The 14,845-nt window shown below is 44.8% G+C and overlaps 1 protein-coding gene across 3 annotated transcripts in view; it reads left to right on the top strand.

Annotated features, from left to right (window-relative positions):
- Positions 1 to 12,958, top strand: part of ulk2 (unc-51 like autophagy activating kinase 2) — a 127,709-nt gene extending 114,751 nt beyond the window's left edge. For all 3 annotated transcript variants that reach the window (XM_038814595.1, XM_038814596.1, XM_038814594.1), the window contains 5 exons: positions 3,425 to 3,603; positions 5,526 to 5,644; positions 7,065 to 7,222; positions 8,545 to 8,680; positions 10,293 to 12,958. In XM_038814595.1, the coding sequence (XP_038670523.1) occupies positions 3,425 to 3,603; positions 5,526 to 5,644; positions 7,065 to 7,222; positions 8,545 to 8,680; positions 10,293 to 10,360 (660 nt within the window). In that variant the 3' untranslated portion in view covers positions 10,361 to 12,958. The remainder of the gene's footprint in view (positions 1 to 3,424; positions 3,604 to 5,525; positions 5,645 to 7,064; positions 7,223 to 8,544; positions 8,681 to 10,292) is intronic.
- Positions 12,959 to 14,845: the final 1,887 nt, after the last annotated feature.

Raw genomic sequence — 14,845 nt, 5'->3', positions numbered from 1 at the left:
TATAAATGTCTTCCACTTACTCCAATGAATGGTAACCCTGGGCCACCAAACTGTAAACTCACGCATGTACTCCCTCAATATATAGATTCATTCCCTCAATATATAGATTCATATTAAACACCAGTGCACTTTCAGTCCCTGCCCAATAATGGAATCCAAGAAAAGATGATACATTCAATTCAACTTTACAGTGAAAAATGCAATGAGATATTCTGCAAGAAGAAAGTTACAAATAGTGAGCCTTAAAATTCATGAAGAAAGGACTGTCCAGTTTTTCAAAGCTTCCTGAACTACTAAATTAATCTTTCGATAAAAATAAATATAGCTTGGTATTGAATTTTAGAATGTAAGAAAGCATGGAACCAGAATTTGACCATCAGTTTGAATCCCTCCACAGACATCGTACCTACCACTTGCCTTACTGTCTCACCTAATTGATCTCTTGAGGGGCAAATCTGCATATGTCCGTGATCGCAAATTTAATTTTAGTACATTATCAATGCTTGCATCTCTGGAATTCAAGCCTGGTTTCCTATCATCCTTGGACAGCCTTTCAAAGCCCTAGGGTGCAGGGCAGTGTTGACGAAGGAAAGTTTTAATGGTACCAGCAAAACCCTGTCATCCTGAAAAATGCTTGAACTGAATCATAGAATTTACAGTGTAGAAGGAGGCCATTCGGCCCATCAAGTCTGCACCGGCTCATGGAAAGAGCACCCTACCCAAGGTCAACACCTCCACCCTATCCCCATAACCCAGCAACCCCACCCAACACTAAGGGCAATTTTGGACACTAAGGGCAATTTATCATGGCCAATCAACCTAACCTGCACATCTTTGTGACTGTGGGAGGAAACCGGAGCACCCGGAGGAAACCCACGCACACACATGGAGGATGTGCAGACTCCGCACAGACAGTAACCCAATCCGGAATCGAACCTGGGACCCTGGAGCTGTGAAGCGATTGTGCTATCCACAATGCTACCGTGCTGCCATGTAGCATGATCCACGTTTAATTCTATATTGCTTAAACACCACAAATTCTGCTGCTTGCTTTGTTCTTTGGCCTCTCTCTAGTTATAGAACTGCTTCATATAACAGTTCTGTGCACATTTAACATGGCCAATCCACCTAAACTGCACATCTTTGGGAGGAACCCAGCCTCATGGCGCTGAGGTCCCAGGTTCGATCCCGGCTCTTGGTCACTGTCCGTGTGGAGTTTGCACATTCTCCCCGTGTCTGCGTGGGTTTCGCCCCCGCAACCCAAAAATGTGCAGAGTAGATGGATTGGCCACGCTAAATTGCCCCTTAATTGGAAAAAATAATTGGGTAATCTAAATTTTTTTTTTTTAATCTTTGGGAGGAACCCGAAGGAAACCCACGCAGACACGGGGCGAACATGCAAGCTCCACGCAGACAGTCAGCCGAGGTCTGAATTGAACCCGGTCTCTGTCGGTCTGAGGTAGCAGTGTTAACCATTGTGCCGCCCAATATATTCTATATAAACCACCCATAATGCCTGTTGATTATTCTTTATGCTATGGATTGGCTAATATTGGGGAGATATGAATTCTACAATTGGACCATCACTGTGTGTAGTTTATAGTCAGTTTTAAAGGTTGCCAATGGTATGCAGAACAGCGAGTAGAAAAACTTTTGTTGGTTCTTGCCTAGGCAGTTGTGCTTTGCCCCTGTGAAGGTGGGAAAGATTCCTGAATCTGCTGTTGATGGCAGGAGTGGAATGATAACCCGAGATGTTACTGCCTTCAGAGGCTCAGCAAAGACATCACAGCTGTTTTGTGCCTGTACACCGCCAAATGCAATGATATCCTGTTTACCCCATCGCGCCATACCTGGAAAGACTGTACGCAACAGTGCTGCTTCGATACTGAGGAATATCTACTGTGGAACCCGGGTGCACAATTATGAGCCTCAAAGTGTCGATGGATGTTTGCTGTCTGAATTTCCCAATCAGTGTGACATCTTTCAATGATTCCCATTTGTTGTGGTTTGCAGCTGTCAGACAAACACAAGGCTTTTCAGCCTTTTGTCTCATTGGCGCCTGAGAAGGGCTGCAGCAGTTACAAAGCCTGTTTCGCTCGCTGTTATTTTCCTACGCACCATAACAGGAAACGGCCCGAGTCTTATTTATAGTTGTACTCTTTGAAAGAGTGCGCGTTGCTAGCAGGAGGAAGGAAGGAGACAGTGCAGCAGACTGTTGCTTTCTGGAGTGTTTTGTGGCTTTTCAGTCTTTTTTTATCTGTAGCTGACGGAAAAGTTTTTTTTGAGTGGGGTGGAAGGTTTTGTGTTGTGTAACAGCGGTTGTTAAAGCAGATAATAACTTGACATGGCTGTGTAACTATTAAATGCTTGAGAGACTTGAGTAGTTTGTTTACCAGAAACAACAAATCTGTTCTCCAGTCCCCTGCTGAACTTTGTTTGAGCCTGCTCATCATGTGACACTTTATGAATGTGTGCGTTTGGCACCGTCAGCTGCTGTTGCATCACTTCTGTGGGGGGTTGAAAGAGAACAACTGAGATGTAAACAAAGAAACAGCTCCGATGTTAGGGGCTGGAACCTCCTTATCATGGCACACGATACTCTTCATCGGCCCTGCTGCCTGCCACTGGTATTTGGTCTTGATTTGTGAAGTCAGTGAAAAGGCCTTGATGTAAAATCATTATTTTCTTTCCCGGTTTGTTATAGACCTGACAGTTTCAGAAGTATTGAATTGTATTAGTATCCTTGTTGCCAACGTTTATCAAGCTTCAAATGTAAAGCGCATATATTATTCTGGGTGACCAGATATTATTTTATTGATCCCTTTGGCTATACTTTGCCCCACTTCCCCTGGCTAAACTGCTAGGGCAAGTCTGCAGTCTCTCCTTCCTTCCCTATGTACGGTATACGCTGTCTGTATAGCATGCAAGAAACAGTACTTTTCACTGTATGCTAATACATGTGACAACAACAAATCAAATAAAATCATCTTGCCTTTCCTTTTAAAATCCTTATCTCTACCGTCCGTGTATTCGGAGGATTGCAGGTTGATAATCAATACTGTGGCCCTGATACGAGTACACTGTGTGTGGCCATCAAGTCCTGGGATGGGACTTGAATCTGGCTCAGAGGCAGGGGTGCTGCGCACTGTGTTTTCAGACCTTTTGCCTCCTCTCCATATCTGGAGTTAATAAATCATGACATTTTGCCATGGTTTGTTTGGCAACTAATCACTAAGGACCTGCCTTGGGTCAGAGAGCTTGAGAAGAAGTAACTTAAAATTAGGACTTAATGGCTTTTACTCGATGACTTATTGAAGTGAAATTGATGGGTTTCAGTTGGCTGAACTACAGTATGGCTTGAGTTTGTTTTAAAAATAAAAATTCAGAAACAGAGTTAACTTTTCCTTCTGCCTGTCGATTGCAGAGAGAGCATACGGATACCTTGCGCCACCTGAATACAATGCTGACGTTTGCAGAATGCATTATGGACATTGCAGTGATGAAAGGAGGCACTTTGGACCTGGGAACATCTGCCGCTTCCCTCTACCAAATCCAGGAGAGTGTAGTGGTGGACCAGATCAGTCGTCTCAGCAAGGAGTGGGGGTTAGTAGTACTTGCAGTCATTTACCTTTTTTGTACAAGTGGGATTTTTTGAGGGGGGGTTGACGGTCACCAAACTGCTATGTGGCACGGCAAAAAACCTAGACATCCTGTCAATCAAAACTTATTATTCAGAATTTATTTTGTTTAAAGGCACTCCACTAGCTGCTCTAAGTGTCTTTCTTTGTGTTGCGTTTTGGAAGTAGCATCAAGTATCACTGAATCGCTTGCATGATTTTGTACCTTCTGATAGCAATAGAGCACAAAGCAGCTCTTTAAATTCCTATAGGTGACTGCAGCTCTCTCTTGTGTGTTGTACTATGTAAACTCCATTTTTGTGGCGCTGCTGTTGAGTGACAAGTAAAACACAATTCTGGTGATCCTCCTGGCATTTATTGCTGATCTGTTCATGGGCTGGCAGTGGTGAATAAAGTTGTGATTCCTGTCCGGTGGTGATAGGTAAATTTTGAGTGATTTGGAACAATCCAATCGTTTCCCTCCTCCAAAAAATGTTAATAGTTACATATACATGGATCCCTATAGTGCAGAAGGAGACCATTTAATAATAATTGCTTATTGTCACAAGTAGGCTTCAATGAAGTTACTGTGAAAAACCCCTAGTTGCCACATTCTGGCTCCTGTTCAGGGAGGCTGGTACGGGAATTGAACCCGCGCTGCTGACATTGTTCTGCATTACACGCCAGCTGTTTAGCCCACTGTGCTAAACCAGCCCCTTTGGCCCATCGAGTCTGCACCAATCCAAAAGAGTATCGTACCCAGGCCCGCCACCCCCCACCCAAAACGTACATGCATGTTTAAGCTTTCCATTCTCCAGCACCAGCTAATAATAATCATCTTTATTGTCGCAAGTAGGCTTACATTAACACTGCAATGAAGTTACTGTGAAAAGCCCCTAGCCAGATGCTCCCAGGATACTGCCACTCTGATTAGTTGCTAGATGTTTCGAAGGAGTATCTTGAGAAAACAAAATCCCCCGAGTTTTCTTTCCTGCCAGAGTGGAAAATGTCTGCCTTTGGCTGCTCTATGATTGAGAAGCAAGGTAGCTTACAGCAATATGCTGCATGCGAGGAACAAAATGTATCCTTAATGGGCAACTGAAGTATGAATGATGATCAAGGCTTTGTCCTCTCTGAACACTGTGCTTTGCACAGACCGCCTTTTCTTCCTGAACAGTGGGACATGGAGGGCGATTCTTCAACCCCCCGCCGGGTCGGAGAATCGCCAGGGGCCGGCGTGAATCCCGCACCCGCCGTCTCCCGAAGTCTCCGGCACCAGAGATTCGGCGGGGGCGGGAATCGCGCCGTGCCTGTCAGCGAGACCCTCCGGCCCGCGATGGGCCGAAGTCCCGCCGCTGTCATGCCGGTCCCGCCAGCGTGAATCAAACCACCTACCTTACCGGCGGGACCAGGCGACGCGGGCGGGCTCCGGGCTGCCCCCACAGTGGCCTGGCCCGCGATCGGGGCCCACCGATCAGCGGGCGGGCCTGTGCCGTGGGGGCACTCTTTTCCTTTCGCGTTCGCCATAGTCTTCACGATGGCAGACGTGGAAGTGACCCCCTCCCCTGCGCATGCACGGGGATGACGTCAGCAGCCGCTGACGCTCCGACGCATGCGCGGACTTCCACGGCCGGCTAAGTCCCTTCGGCCCCGGCTGGTGTGGCGCCAAAGGCCGTTCCTGCTGGCCGGCGGGGTGCTAACCACTCCGGCGCGGGCCTAACCCCTCAAGGTTAGGGCTTGGCCCCTCCGCACCTTTGGGGCGGCCCGACACCGGAGTGGTTCACGTCACTCCATCCCGCCGGGACCCCCCGCCCCGCCGGGTAGGGGAGAATCCCGCCCGGGATGTTTCAGGTATTTGTTGGCTGACTGACGTTTGATGGAATGCTTAACCCGATGTTTATTTTACAGACAAGTGGAGCAGCTTGTGTTGTACATGAAAGGAGCGCAGCTCTTAGCATCCTCTTTGCATCTTGCAAAAGACCAGGTTAAGTCGGGCAAGCTGAACCCATCCACAGCAGTTAAGCAAGGTACCAAAGCCTTTTTCCATGCAAATGTAAAGACTCCAAGGGCATTAGACCAGTGACGTGTTTATTTTAAAGTTGAAAGGGGAGAAACATATTTAGTGGATTAACCTGCAAGCTTAAGTGAGTGCAAAGTTAAATTGAAGAGTGGAAATGGTGGCAAGTTCCAGCTCACTCATCTAATGTATTTGGGAAGGGAGAGCCCTTTTAATTTACATTCTATCTTGTTGCTGTACAATTCGATACTTATCCTTCAGACCAGTTGTCATGTCATATCCACATTTAATAGCCTGTTTATTTGAATGCTATTTGCGGCATTCAGAGTTTGTAGCATTGTACAAGCTCTGTATTCAGTCCCCTGTGTTTCATCTGACCTTGCAGGGTTTGCAATTGTAATTGATGCAGAAAAAATGTTAATTCCCAATGCACTCCTTGCTGCAAAAAGAGAGATGCAGCAAAACATATTGTCATTTTTACACAAGGTCAATTTTTGTGTGCACGATCAACTGAAACCTTATAGCTACAGCAGTTCATCACCTATTAATGGTGCAGATATTTGTACACGCATTAATACAGTCAGCCTAAAGTATCACAATTGAGGAAGTGTCTCTGTTGGCTACAGTTACAAGGCACAAATCCGGAGTCTGATGGAATACTCTCCACTTGCCTGGGTGAGTGCAGTTCCAGCAACACTCCAAGAAACGTGACACCATCCAGGACAAAGCAGCCCGCTTGATCGGCACCCCATCCATTGCCTTAAACATTCACTTCCTCCACAACTGGCACACAGTGGCAGCTGTGTGTGTGCCATCAACAGGATGCATTGCAGGAACTCACCAAACCTTAACAGCACCTTCCTCTACCACCGAGAAGGAATTGTCTCAGTCTCTGATTTGCGATTTCCGGTTTCCCAAGTGGAGACTTGTGGTTTCTTGGATGGTTTCACTGCGCCACCGTGCCGCCTGTACGCTGGTGCTTCTGATGTCTTTTTGGTGGAACTGCGCACAAAAAAATTGAATCTAAGTTTTAAATGCAGATAAAAACACAACTGTCTCATCATATGACCTTTCTCCAGTTCAAAGTCATTAGAACAAGAGGGTGGTGTTCATGTTGATTACATGTGCATTGTGGGGGTAGCACGTCTGCGGATTTGACTGTTTTTGTTTTTGAATGATGCTTTCAATCTGATACCTTTTTGGATTGGTTTCAGGGAAGGATCTTGTTTAACATCAACCTGGGATGCTCTTTGTTCCCCCTTGAGATGGAGGATGATTCCAATCCATAAAGGAACTGGGTTGACCCTGGGGCAGCCATTCTTTCCAGTCTTTTGTGTCCCATTATAAAATATAAAATGAGTTTGAAGTTCAGAATCGGACGCATAGGTACCGGGGATGACCTGATAATCCTCCTCGCTTCTCTCTTACAGTTGTTAAAAACTTGAATGATCGCTACAAGTGTTGCATCTCCTTCTGCAAGAAACTCACTGAGAAACTGAATCGCTTCTTCTCCGATAAACAGAGATTTGTGGATGAAATCAACAGTGTTACTGCAGAAAAGTTGATCTACAGCTATGCCGTGGAAATGGTAACTACTACCACGTGTCTCTAGGTTTTTGAGAGGTATTTTGACGGAGGAAAATCTACTTTGATTCTTGTTGGGACTTATCAATGGTGTGGTACGGGTCAGGTGAATAGCTAAGGAAAACGCGATATGTTCATCTTAATGATCAGCTGGTACTTCATGGCATCACCTACCGAGTCGAGAACCAATGCAGTCTTCAGGTGAAGAAGTGTTGAAGGCACGGAGTTGAGGCTCTATTTTTAAGTTTTGCGTCTGTCTTTATTTTTTGTATGTTTTTTTCACTAAATTAAATGAAACTATACTAAATGAGAAAGCTTACATCAGTGGGAAGCGTTAGAGTTGTTTTCCAATGCAGAGAGAGAAAACTGACAGTTGGCTTTAATTACAACATGACCAGTTTACAAAATTAGTTTGGGTTATAAATGTCATCAGAGGAATTCAGTGTGGGAGAAGTTGACAACAGAAAATGCGTGCAAGCATAGGGTTTGCAATATAGACTTTGCATCATTGGATAACTTCCATGGTGGTAATTATCCAGTGATGTATACTTTGTATTTAGTGATCCCACACAGCGTTCACTATTGTGGCACAGTCTATAAGTTGCCCATTCCACCCAGTGGGAGCAAAAAGAAAATATTTAAAGGACATCTTTAAAGTTCAGTTCCTCATGAAGTTTCGTTTGTAATTGTTTGAAGATTAGAGGATTTTCTTGTGTTGGGGTGGAATGGTGTTGGTGGTCAGCCAGGCATTCACATTGCTGTCATACCGGTGTTGACTTTCATTGGACAGTCCATTCACTGGCGTCTTGGTCAGATTTTGAGGTGCTGGATGGATAGCTGTTCTGCCAGTGCATGGAGGGGCCTGGTGGTGTGGTCCCAGACTGTAAGACTACCCTGAGCCAGGAGCACACCACACTATGTGCTAATGATCTTGGGCAGTAGGAGGAAGAAGGACAAAACTGGGGGGCAAGTCCCTCCATGTAGGGTGGGGAAGGAAGTACACTCACTGCTATTCATGTCTCAGTAGCCCTTTGTCAGAGGCCTCAGATCAGACTATTTGTCCACCATCTTGGACAAAGAGTGATATAAAAGGAGGGAAAATCATTTATCAGATCAGCAGTTAAAAATGTTTGACTACTTTGTGGATACTTCCCAGTTTCATGTACAATATTTCCTAAAGCCCAGTAAGTAAAGTTAACAGCAACATTTAATTTACTTAAGGATAGCATCCCCTTGAACCATTTCTAGGTTGTATGGGTGTAGTACACTGGATATTGAGCATTGAGTTGCCAATTGTTTGTGTTCATGTCTTTGTTGAATCTCTAGGTACAGTCAGCTGCACTCGATGAAATGTTCCAGCAAACAGAAGACATCACATACCGGTACCACAAAGCAGCATTGTTGCTGGAAGGCTTGACGAAGACTCTGCAAGACCCTGCTGATATTGACAACATCCACAAATGTAAGGGTAAAAAGAACATAGCCAGTGGGGTGAAGAACAAGCAACCCAGTTCTGAAAAATGCAAATGTTTGGCACACCCAAAATGTTGGCCTGGGGCATGTGTGTGCCATACTGTATACTTACAGTATTTTCTTAAAATGAAAGCTTTGTGGAAAGCTAATCAAGGGCGTCTACAGTTGGCCAAACAACGAAAGCTGAACCATACAAGTGAAGAAGATCGCAGGTTTGATCCCCAAGTTATACAGCCATTAGCCAGGGCGACAACACAGATGTTCGGACGCAGCACCCTGAGTTTTGTGGAATGGTGCAATGGTGAAGTAGTTCTTAGTTGTGGCAAATTCAACGTGAGGATCCTTATGTGCAAATCCTCTCCTCTTTCTCTCTCTCTCTCTCTCTCCCCCCCCCCAATTGCCTTCATGACATCGTACCTATGACACCTACTCAATCCTACATTCCAGTGACCTTCAGTCCTCCAGCACTGGCTTCCTAGGCCTCCAGACCCACAGCTGCCCCACCAATGTTTTCAACCCTGCTCCCTGGAACAACCTAGTCCTCTGGCCTCTTTCTACAGCTCATCCCACCGTTAGAAGCATCTTTGGTACCTACACTTTTCAACATGCTTTCTGTCATCTCCCCCATAAGTTTTGCAAAGGAGAAATGGAAGCAAACTGAACAGTATGGAGCTTGGGAAGTTTGCATTTGTAGTGCAGAGACGATTATAATTATTTTTGATGAAGCTTAAGTGGGACGTAAGCAGTTAACTTGTTAAAGAATAGTGGATGCATTGGAGGTGAATATTTGAAATTCCACAATTTGATGACAAAACTGGAAACTCAAATTTTAGTGCAGTTTGTCATTTGTGGCCCATTTGGCTAAGCAGTAAGGTTGATTTGTTGGTTAATGGGGGTGATGAAGATCTGGAAGGTGTTCCGACGACTCCCACATCAGATGGAGAATGAAATTGTTTTTTTTTTATTGAAAGATATCTGTTGAAATAGGCTGATCTTCCAGCCTCAACCACATTTGATGCCACCTCCTAATAATCTTTATTAGTGTCACAAGTAGGCTTACATTAACGCTGCAATGAAGTTACTGTGAAAAGCCCCTAGTCGCCACATTCTGGCGCCTGTTCGGGTACACTGAGGGAGAATTCAGAATGTCCAAATTACCTAACAGCACGTCTTTCGGGACTTGTGGGAGGAAACCGGAGCACCCGGAGGAAACCCACGCAGACACGGGGAGAACGTGCCGACTCCACACAGACAGTGACCCAAGCCGGGAATCGAACCTGGGACCCTGGAGCTGTGAAGCAACAGTGCTAACCACTGTGCTGCCGTGCCGCCCGTCACCAGTATGCCTAGAAATATTATTGGTGGGAAGGAACGACCTGATTTTTAACTTTGGTTCCTGCATTGTGCTACCTGGGGGCTGATGGGAAACCATCCAAGCCCAGGGCAACAGTCTACTCACTGGGGTTGAGTGCACACGGTAAATGAGTGAACAGCGCCGTTGATCATGTTGTGAAAAAAATCGAGGGTCAATTGTGCATGGTTTGGAGCTTCATGGAGTCTAAGCTGATAAACTAAACACGCGCTATTTACTTGTTTTTCAGACAAGAGCAGCATTGAACGCAGACTCTCTGCACTGTGCCATGGCACGGTAACTCTGTATGAAAACTAGCCTTCTGAAATGGACCACTAACAGCAGAGCGCGGACCACCATCTTTCCTGGATCAAGTCCTAAAGTCTTGGAGTTGCCTTTTTCCTTCCCCCCCGCCCTCTTTATTTGGGCAAAACTGTTCAGACCGGTATTATTTTTATTTTCATCACCTGCGCCAGCACATGAAGTGAGGAAAACATTTTTTTTTTTTTTGAAGAGTTACCAAAGAGGAGTTTGTGTTTCAAAAGAAAGGACATTTATGTATAAATAGAGATTAATACTTTTGGAAAATCCTCTCAACGATGTAGCATTTTCTTTTGTTTCAATTTGCCTCAAAGAGGTAAAGTGTGGGGCAGATTCACTACTTTTGGCTTTCAAAGCCACTTATCACTGGAGTGTGTTAACACAAGCACGATAGTAAAACTGAAGCCTGACCTCTATTTTTGTCACAGAACTCATTGGGTACTCGGCCTACATTCTGATTAACTTGTGTATATACAGTACTGTACTGTGGCAAACTGACATTGTCTTTCTCCGAGTAAAACTTTTAAAGTTTTTATTAAAAAAAAGACACTAATAGTGTGATAAGTGAACCACAGTTACAGCAATTTTGAGTTTTACATGGACCTTGTACAGCCAATCAAAGGCAATGCATTGCCTTGTATCTTCTGCTACATCACATACATATCAACCCACGGAAACTGATCGTCAAGGAGGAGTTAAGCACTTTATGTGGATAGGAAGTTGACAAGAAGGCAAAGGGGGGGGATGTCTACAGCCCACCTCCGTGACCTTGTGAACCAGAAGGGAAACCGGGCATCACTTTGGATGGACACAGGGGATTTTCTCATTTTTCTTTTTTTTTCCTAAGCTCCTCACACAGGAGCTGTTGAAACCACAAAGACTCTGCTCCAACAGACAACCACTTCTGATTGCACTATTACAATTATTTGAACAGCTTTGATAACAGTAACGTTATGCAGAACTCCTTGCAAAGCAGCACAGCTTCAAAGCTGCATTGAAGAAATAGGAAAAAGAAAATTGACCGAGTCGGTTAAGCTCCAGTGCGTTCAACAAAAGACATTTTGGAGCCAGAAGCACAGAGTGCTTGACACTTTAACTAAAAAAGACTGCAAAAAAGAAAAAAAGCCTGTATTAATTACAAGCCTTTCCATTTTTTTTTTACTTATTAAATACTTGAGTAGTTCGTATAGAGCAACTGTCTGTATATAATGAAACTAGTATTTTTTTCTCTTTTTTTGCCAGTGATTGCTGACTTTTAAACAATATTTTTGGGCTGGCTTTGTGTTGTGCATGTAATAAGTGTGACTGTGCCACTGGCCTGATAATATTGCTAACGATGCTGTTTGTTCGGACAGTATTATGGAAATAAAGCATCTTTCCTGTAGATTTGAGAACCTATTGTGCAGACTAATGTAACATTTAGTATTTTCAGGGGTGGAAAAAAAACAAATTGTCAGGACTCTGGGAACCAGGTTACAAGTAGGTTCGGACTGTTTCGAAGCCCCCGGGTTTTGCTTCTGGAGGGCAGTTTTGTCACTGGCATATAATCGATGGAATCTAAGGTTCATTTCCAACCCTGTATGTGTATTATATACATATATTACACATGTATGTAAATCTATGTAAAACAAGTGAAGCAGCACAAATGTCCATTTTTGTACTGTGTGTGAGATCCTTTTGAACGATTCCTGCTCAGCGATGGGCTTCTCGCCCGCTGCCTGTTGGAGGATTTTGAGACTAAGCTGACACTAACGATGGCAGTTTTGAGTTCTGAAAGAGTATTTGGCCGGAGATCTTATTTTTGTAACTTTTAAAATCAAATAAAAAATTGCGGGCAGCAATTTGGTGAGAGAAACACGGGTTTGAAAGGAAGCTGACGGCTGTGCTGGTGCACGTGGGTTAAGGGTTAGCAGCAACCGCATCCTTTTCTACGTCTTCGCCCCGCCGTACTGCGCGCCCAGTCGGTTGTCCAGCAGAGCAGATCAGGGATGGCATTTACCACCAGGCCTGTCTCCCCACCCCCCCCAAATCCATCCCTGGGCTCTCGAGACAGCCTTCCGAAGTTGGTAAATAATTTTTTCCCACCCTTGAGCATTTTATTCTTTTTCTTAACAAAAAACATTTTCCTTTTTTGTTTTGTTGTTCAGCTGCTTGAATACTTGAATATTGAGCTATGTCCTTCATAACGATCATGTTTAATGCCCCAGACACAGTGGATTTGAAATATTTCCCACGTAGCGATGAATTTGGCTTGTTCATGAGGTTCGTCTAAACTGTTATATACCCTCTTTCTCTCTCCCCCCCCCCCCCCCCCCCCCCCCCACCTCCACGCTTTATTTTATGAAAAGATCTAATGTGTACTTTTATTTATCTGTAAGCGATTCCATTAATTCCGAAGACTGTTTTTATTTATAAAATATTTGTACTATTAGGTCTTTAATACAGTGTTTCTACCTCTCATTTGTGTATAACGGCATGCAGACTCTTATGAAATCAGGTTGCAGACACATTCACTTGTTATGTAGCAGCCTTTTTAATATGGCCTATAAAAATGTACATTAAGAAGCCAGAAATAAAATTGTCCTGGAATATTAATGGATGGCTGATTCTGATTTACCGTGTACAGTGCGTGATGTCCTTTCATTTTGCCATTTTCTGCTCCTCGTGTTTACCCATTTGTCTTTTGCCTTTCAGCGGGTCTGAGCTGTTTGAAATATGAACAGATTTGGTGGAAATAAACAAAGACTTGCCGTTTTCTCCCACACCCAAGCTTCTCTCTGCATTTGAAGAGCACCTGCTCCCTGTTCTACATTTACCTGTCCTGCGATGTCCGAAATAGGAAACCATTTGTGAAGGAATAATTGATTCAGGTCCAGCCTGATTTTAACGTTCAGATTTTATTCCCTCCCTTTCCAACAGGCGGCAACGATACAAATAGTAATTTATCCATGTGAGCCTAAATTATAGAATAGCAAAAGGTTCCTCAAATTATGCTTGTATCTCGGCAGTGGTGGTGTTCTGTTCTGAATGATGTGCAGGCCTGCATCCCTTTTTCATTGCCGATTATCGAATAGTGGCCAGGACTGAGGGACATGACTTTGTTTATTTTCTACGAAGTGATCTATTGTAGTGCACCTTTCCCAGCCAACTGAGATTTATATTGGGTGGCATCTTACCATATTTGTTTCAAAGTGTCAGCCTCCGGCTGAAAATCGGCGACCAGTTTTCACTCCAGACCCTGCCCATGGGTAAAAAAAGTGTTCGGGGCAGCAAGGCTGACTCTGCCGAGATCAGGGTGCTATCTTTAGAAGGCACCCTGATCACAACTGAAGATCAACGCGCTCCCCCCCCCCCCCCACACCACCTACCCAACACAGGTAATAATCTTTATTATTGTCCCACCTAAGCTGACATTAACACTGCAATGAAGTTACTGTGAGGGAAAACCCCTGGTCGCCACACTCCGACGCCTGTTTGGGTACACTAAAGGAGAATTCAGAATGTTCAATTCACATAGCAAGCAGGTCTTTCGGGACTTGTGGGAGGGTCCCAGGTTCGATTCTGGCCTTGGGTCACTGTCCGTGCGGAGTCTGCACGTTCTCCCTGTGTCTGCGTGGGTTTCCTCCGGGTATTGCCAGTGTTCGGGGCAGCACGGTAGCACAAGTGGATAGCACTGGATTCACAGCGCCAGGGTCCCAGGTTCAATTCCCCGCTGGGTCACTGTCTCTGCGGAGTCTGCACGTTCTCCCCGTGTCTGCGTGGGTTTACTCCCAGGTGCTCCGGTTTCCTCCCACAGTCCAAAGACGTGCAGGTTAGGTGGATTGGCCATGCTAAATTGCCCTTAGTGACCAAAAATGTTTGGAGGGGTTGTTGGGTTACGGGGATAGGGTGGAAGTGGGGGCTTAAGTGGGTCGGTGCAGACTCGATGGGCCGAATGGCCTCCTTCTGCACTGTGTATTCTATGTTCTTCTCCCCCCCCCCCCTCGTGTTTCTCTTCACTCCCTCCCCGCCCCTCTCTGGACTCCATGTCAGCAAGTCTCCCACCGCCCCTCACTAATATTAAACTGAGGTAGATCGTGATGTTTGAAAACGAGCTGGGAATTGTTCTGGTCAACTTTGTCTCTCCATCCACCTCAAAGTAGATGATATTCATTCGTTTGCAATTGTTGAAATATTGCTATCGGCAGAAAAATGTGATATAAACTTAAATCTTGCTTTGGAGGTGCAGTTTGGTGATAGGATCGGGCTCCGCTGCGAAGATCCCATTTTTATTCCTTCAGACCAACAGCTGGTGCAAATGTGAAATCGAAACCGGAAATGCTGGGAAACTAAACAGGTTGGACAGCATCTGTGGGCAGAGGGCAGGAGGTTTAAAGGATCTATCCAGGTTTTGCTTGACCCAATAAGTGTTTTTAACATGTCGATTTCAGTGGAACCTCCTTCAGTATTATTTGCTATTTTAACTGGTTTTAAGAGGAAAGG

This window comes from Scyliorhinus canicula, chromosome 12, assembly GCF_902713615.1.
Source record: "Scyliorhinus canicula chromosome 12, sScyCan1.1, whole genome shotgun sequence".
Classification (NCBI taxonomy): domain Eukaryota; kingdom Metazoa; phylum Chordata; class Chondrichthyes; order Carcharhiniformes; family Scyliorhinidae; genus Scyliorhinus; species Scyliorhinus canicula.
The sequence above is the reverse complement of the archived record's forward strand: the minus strand, read 5'-3'. Positions and strand labels throughout refer to the sequence as shown.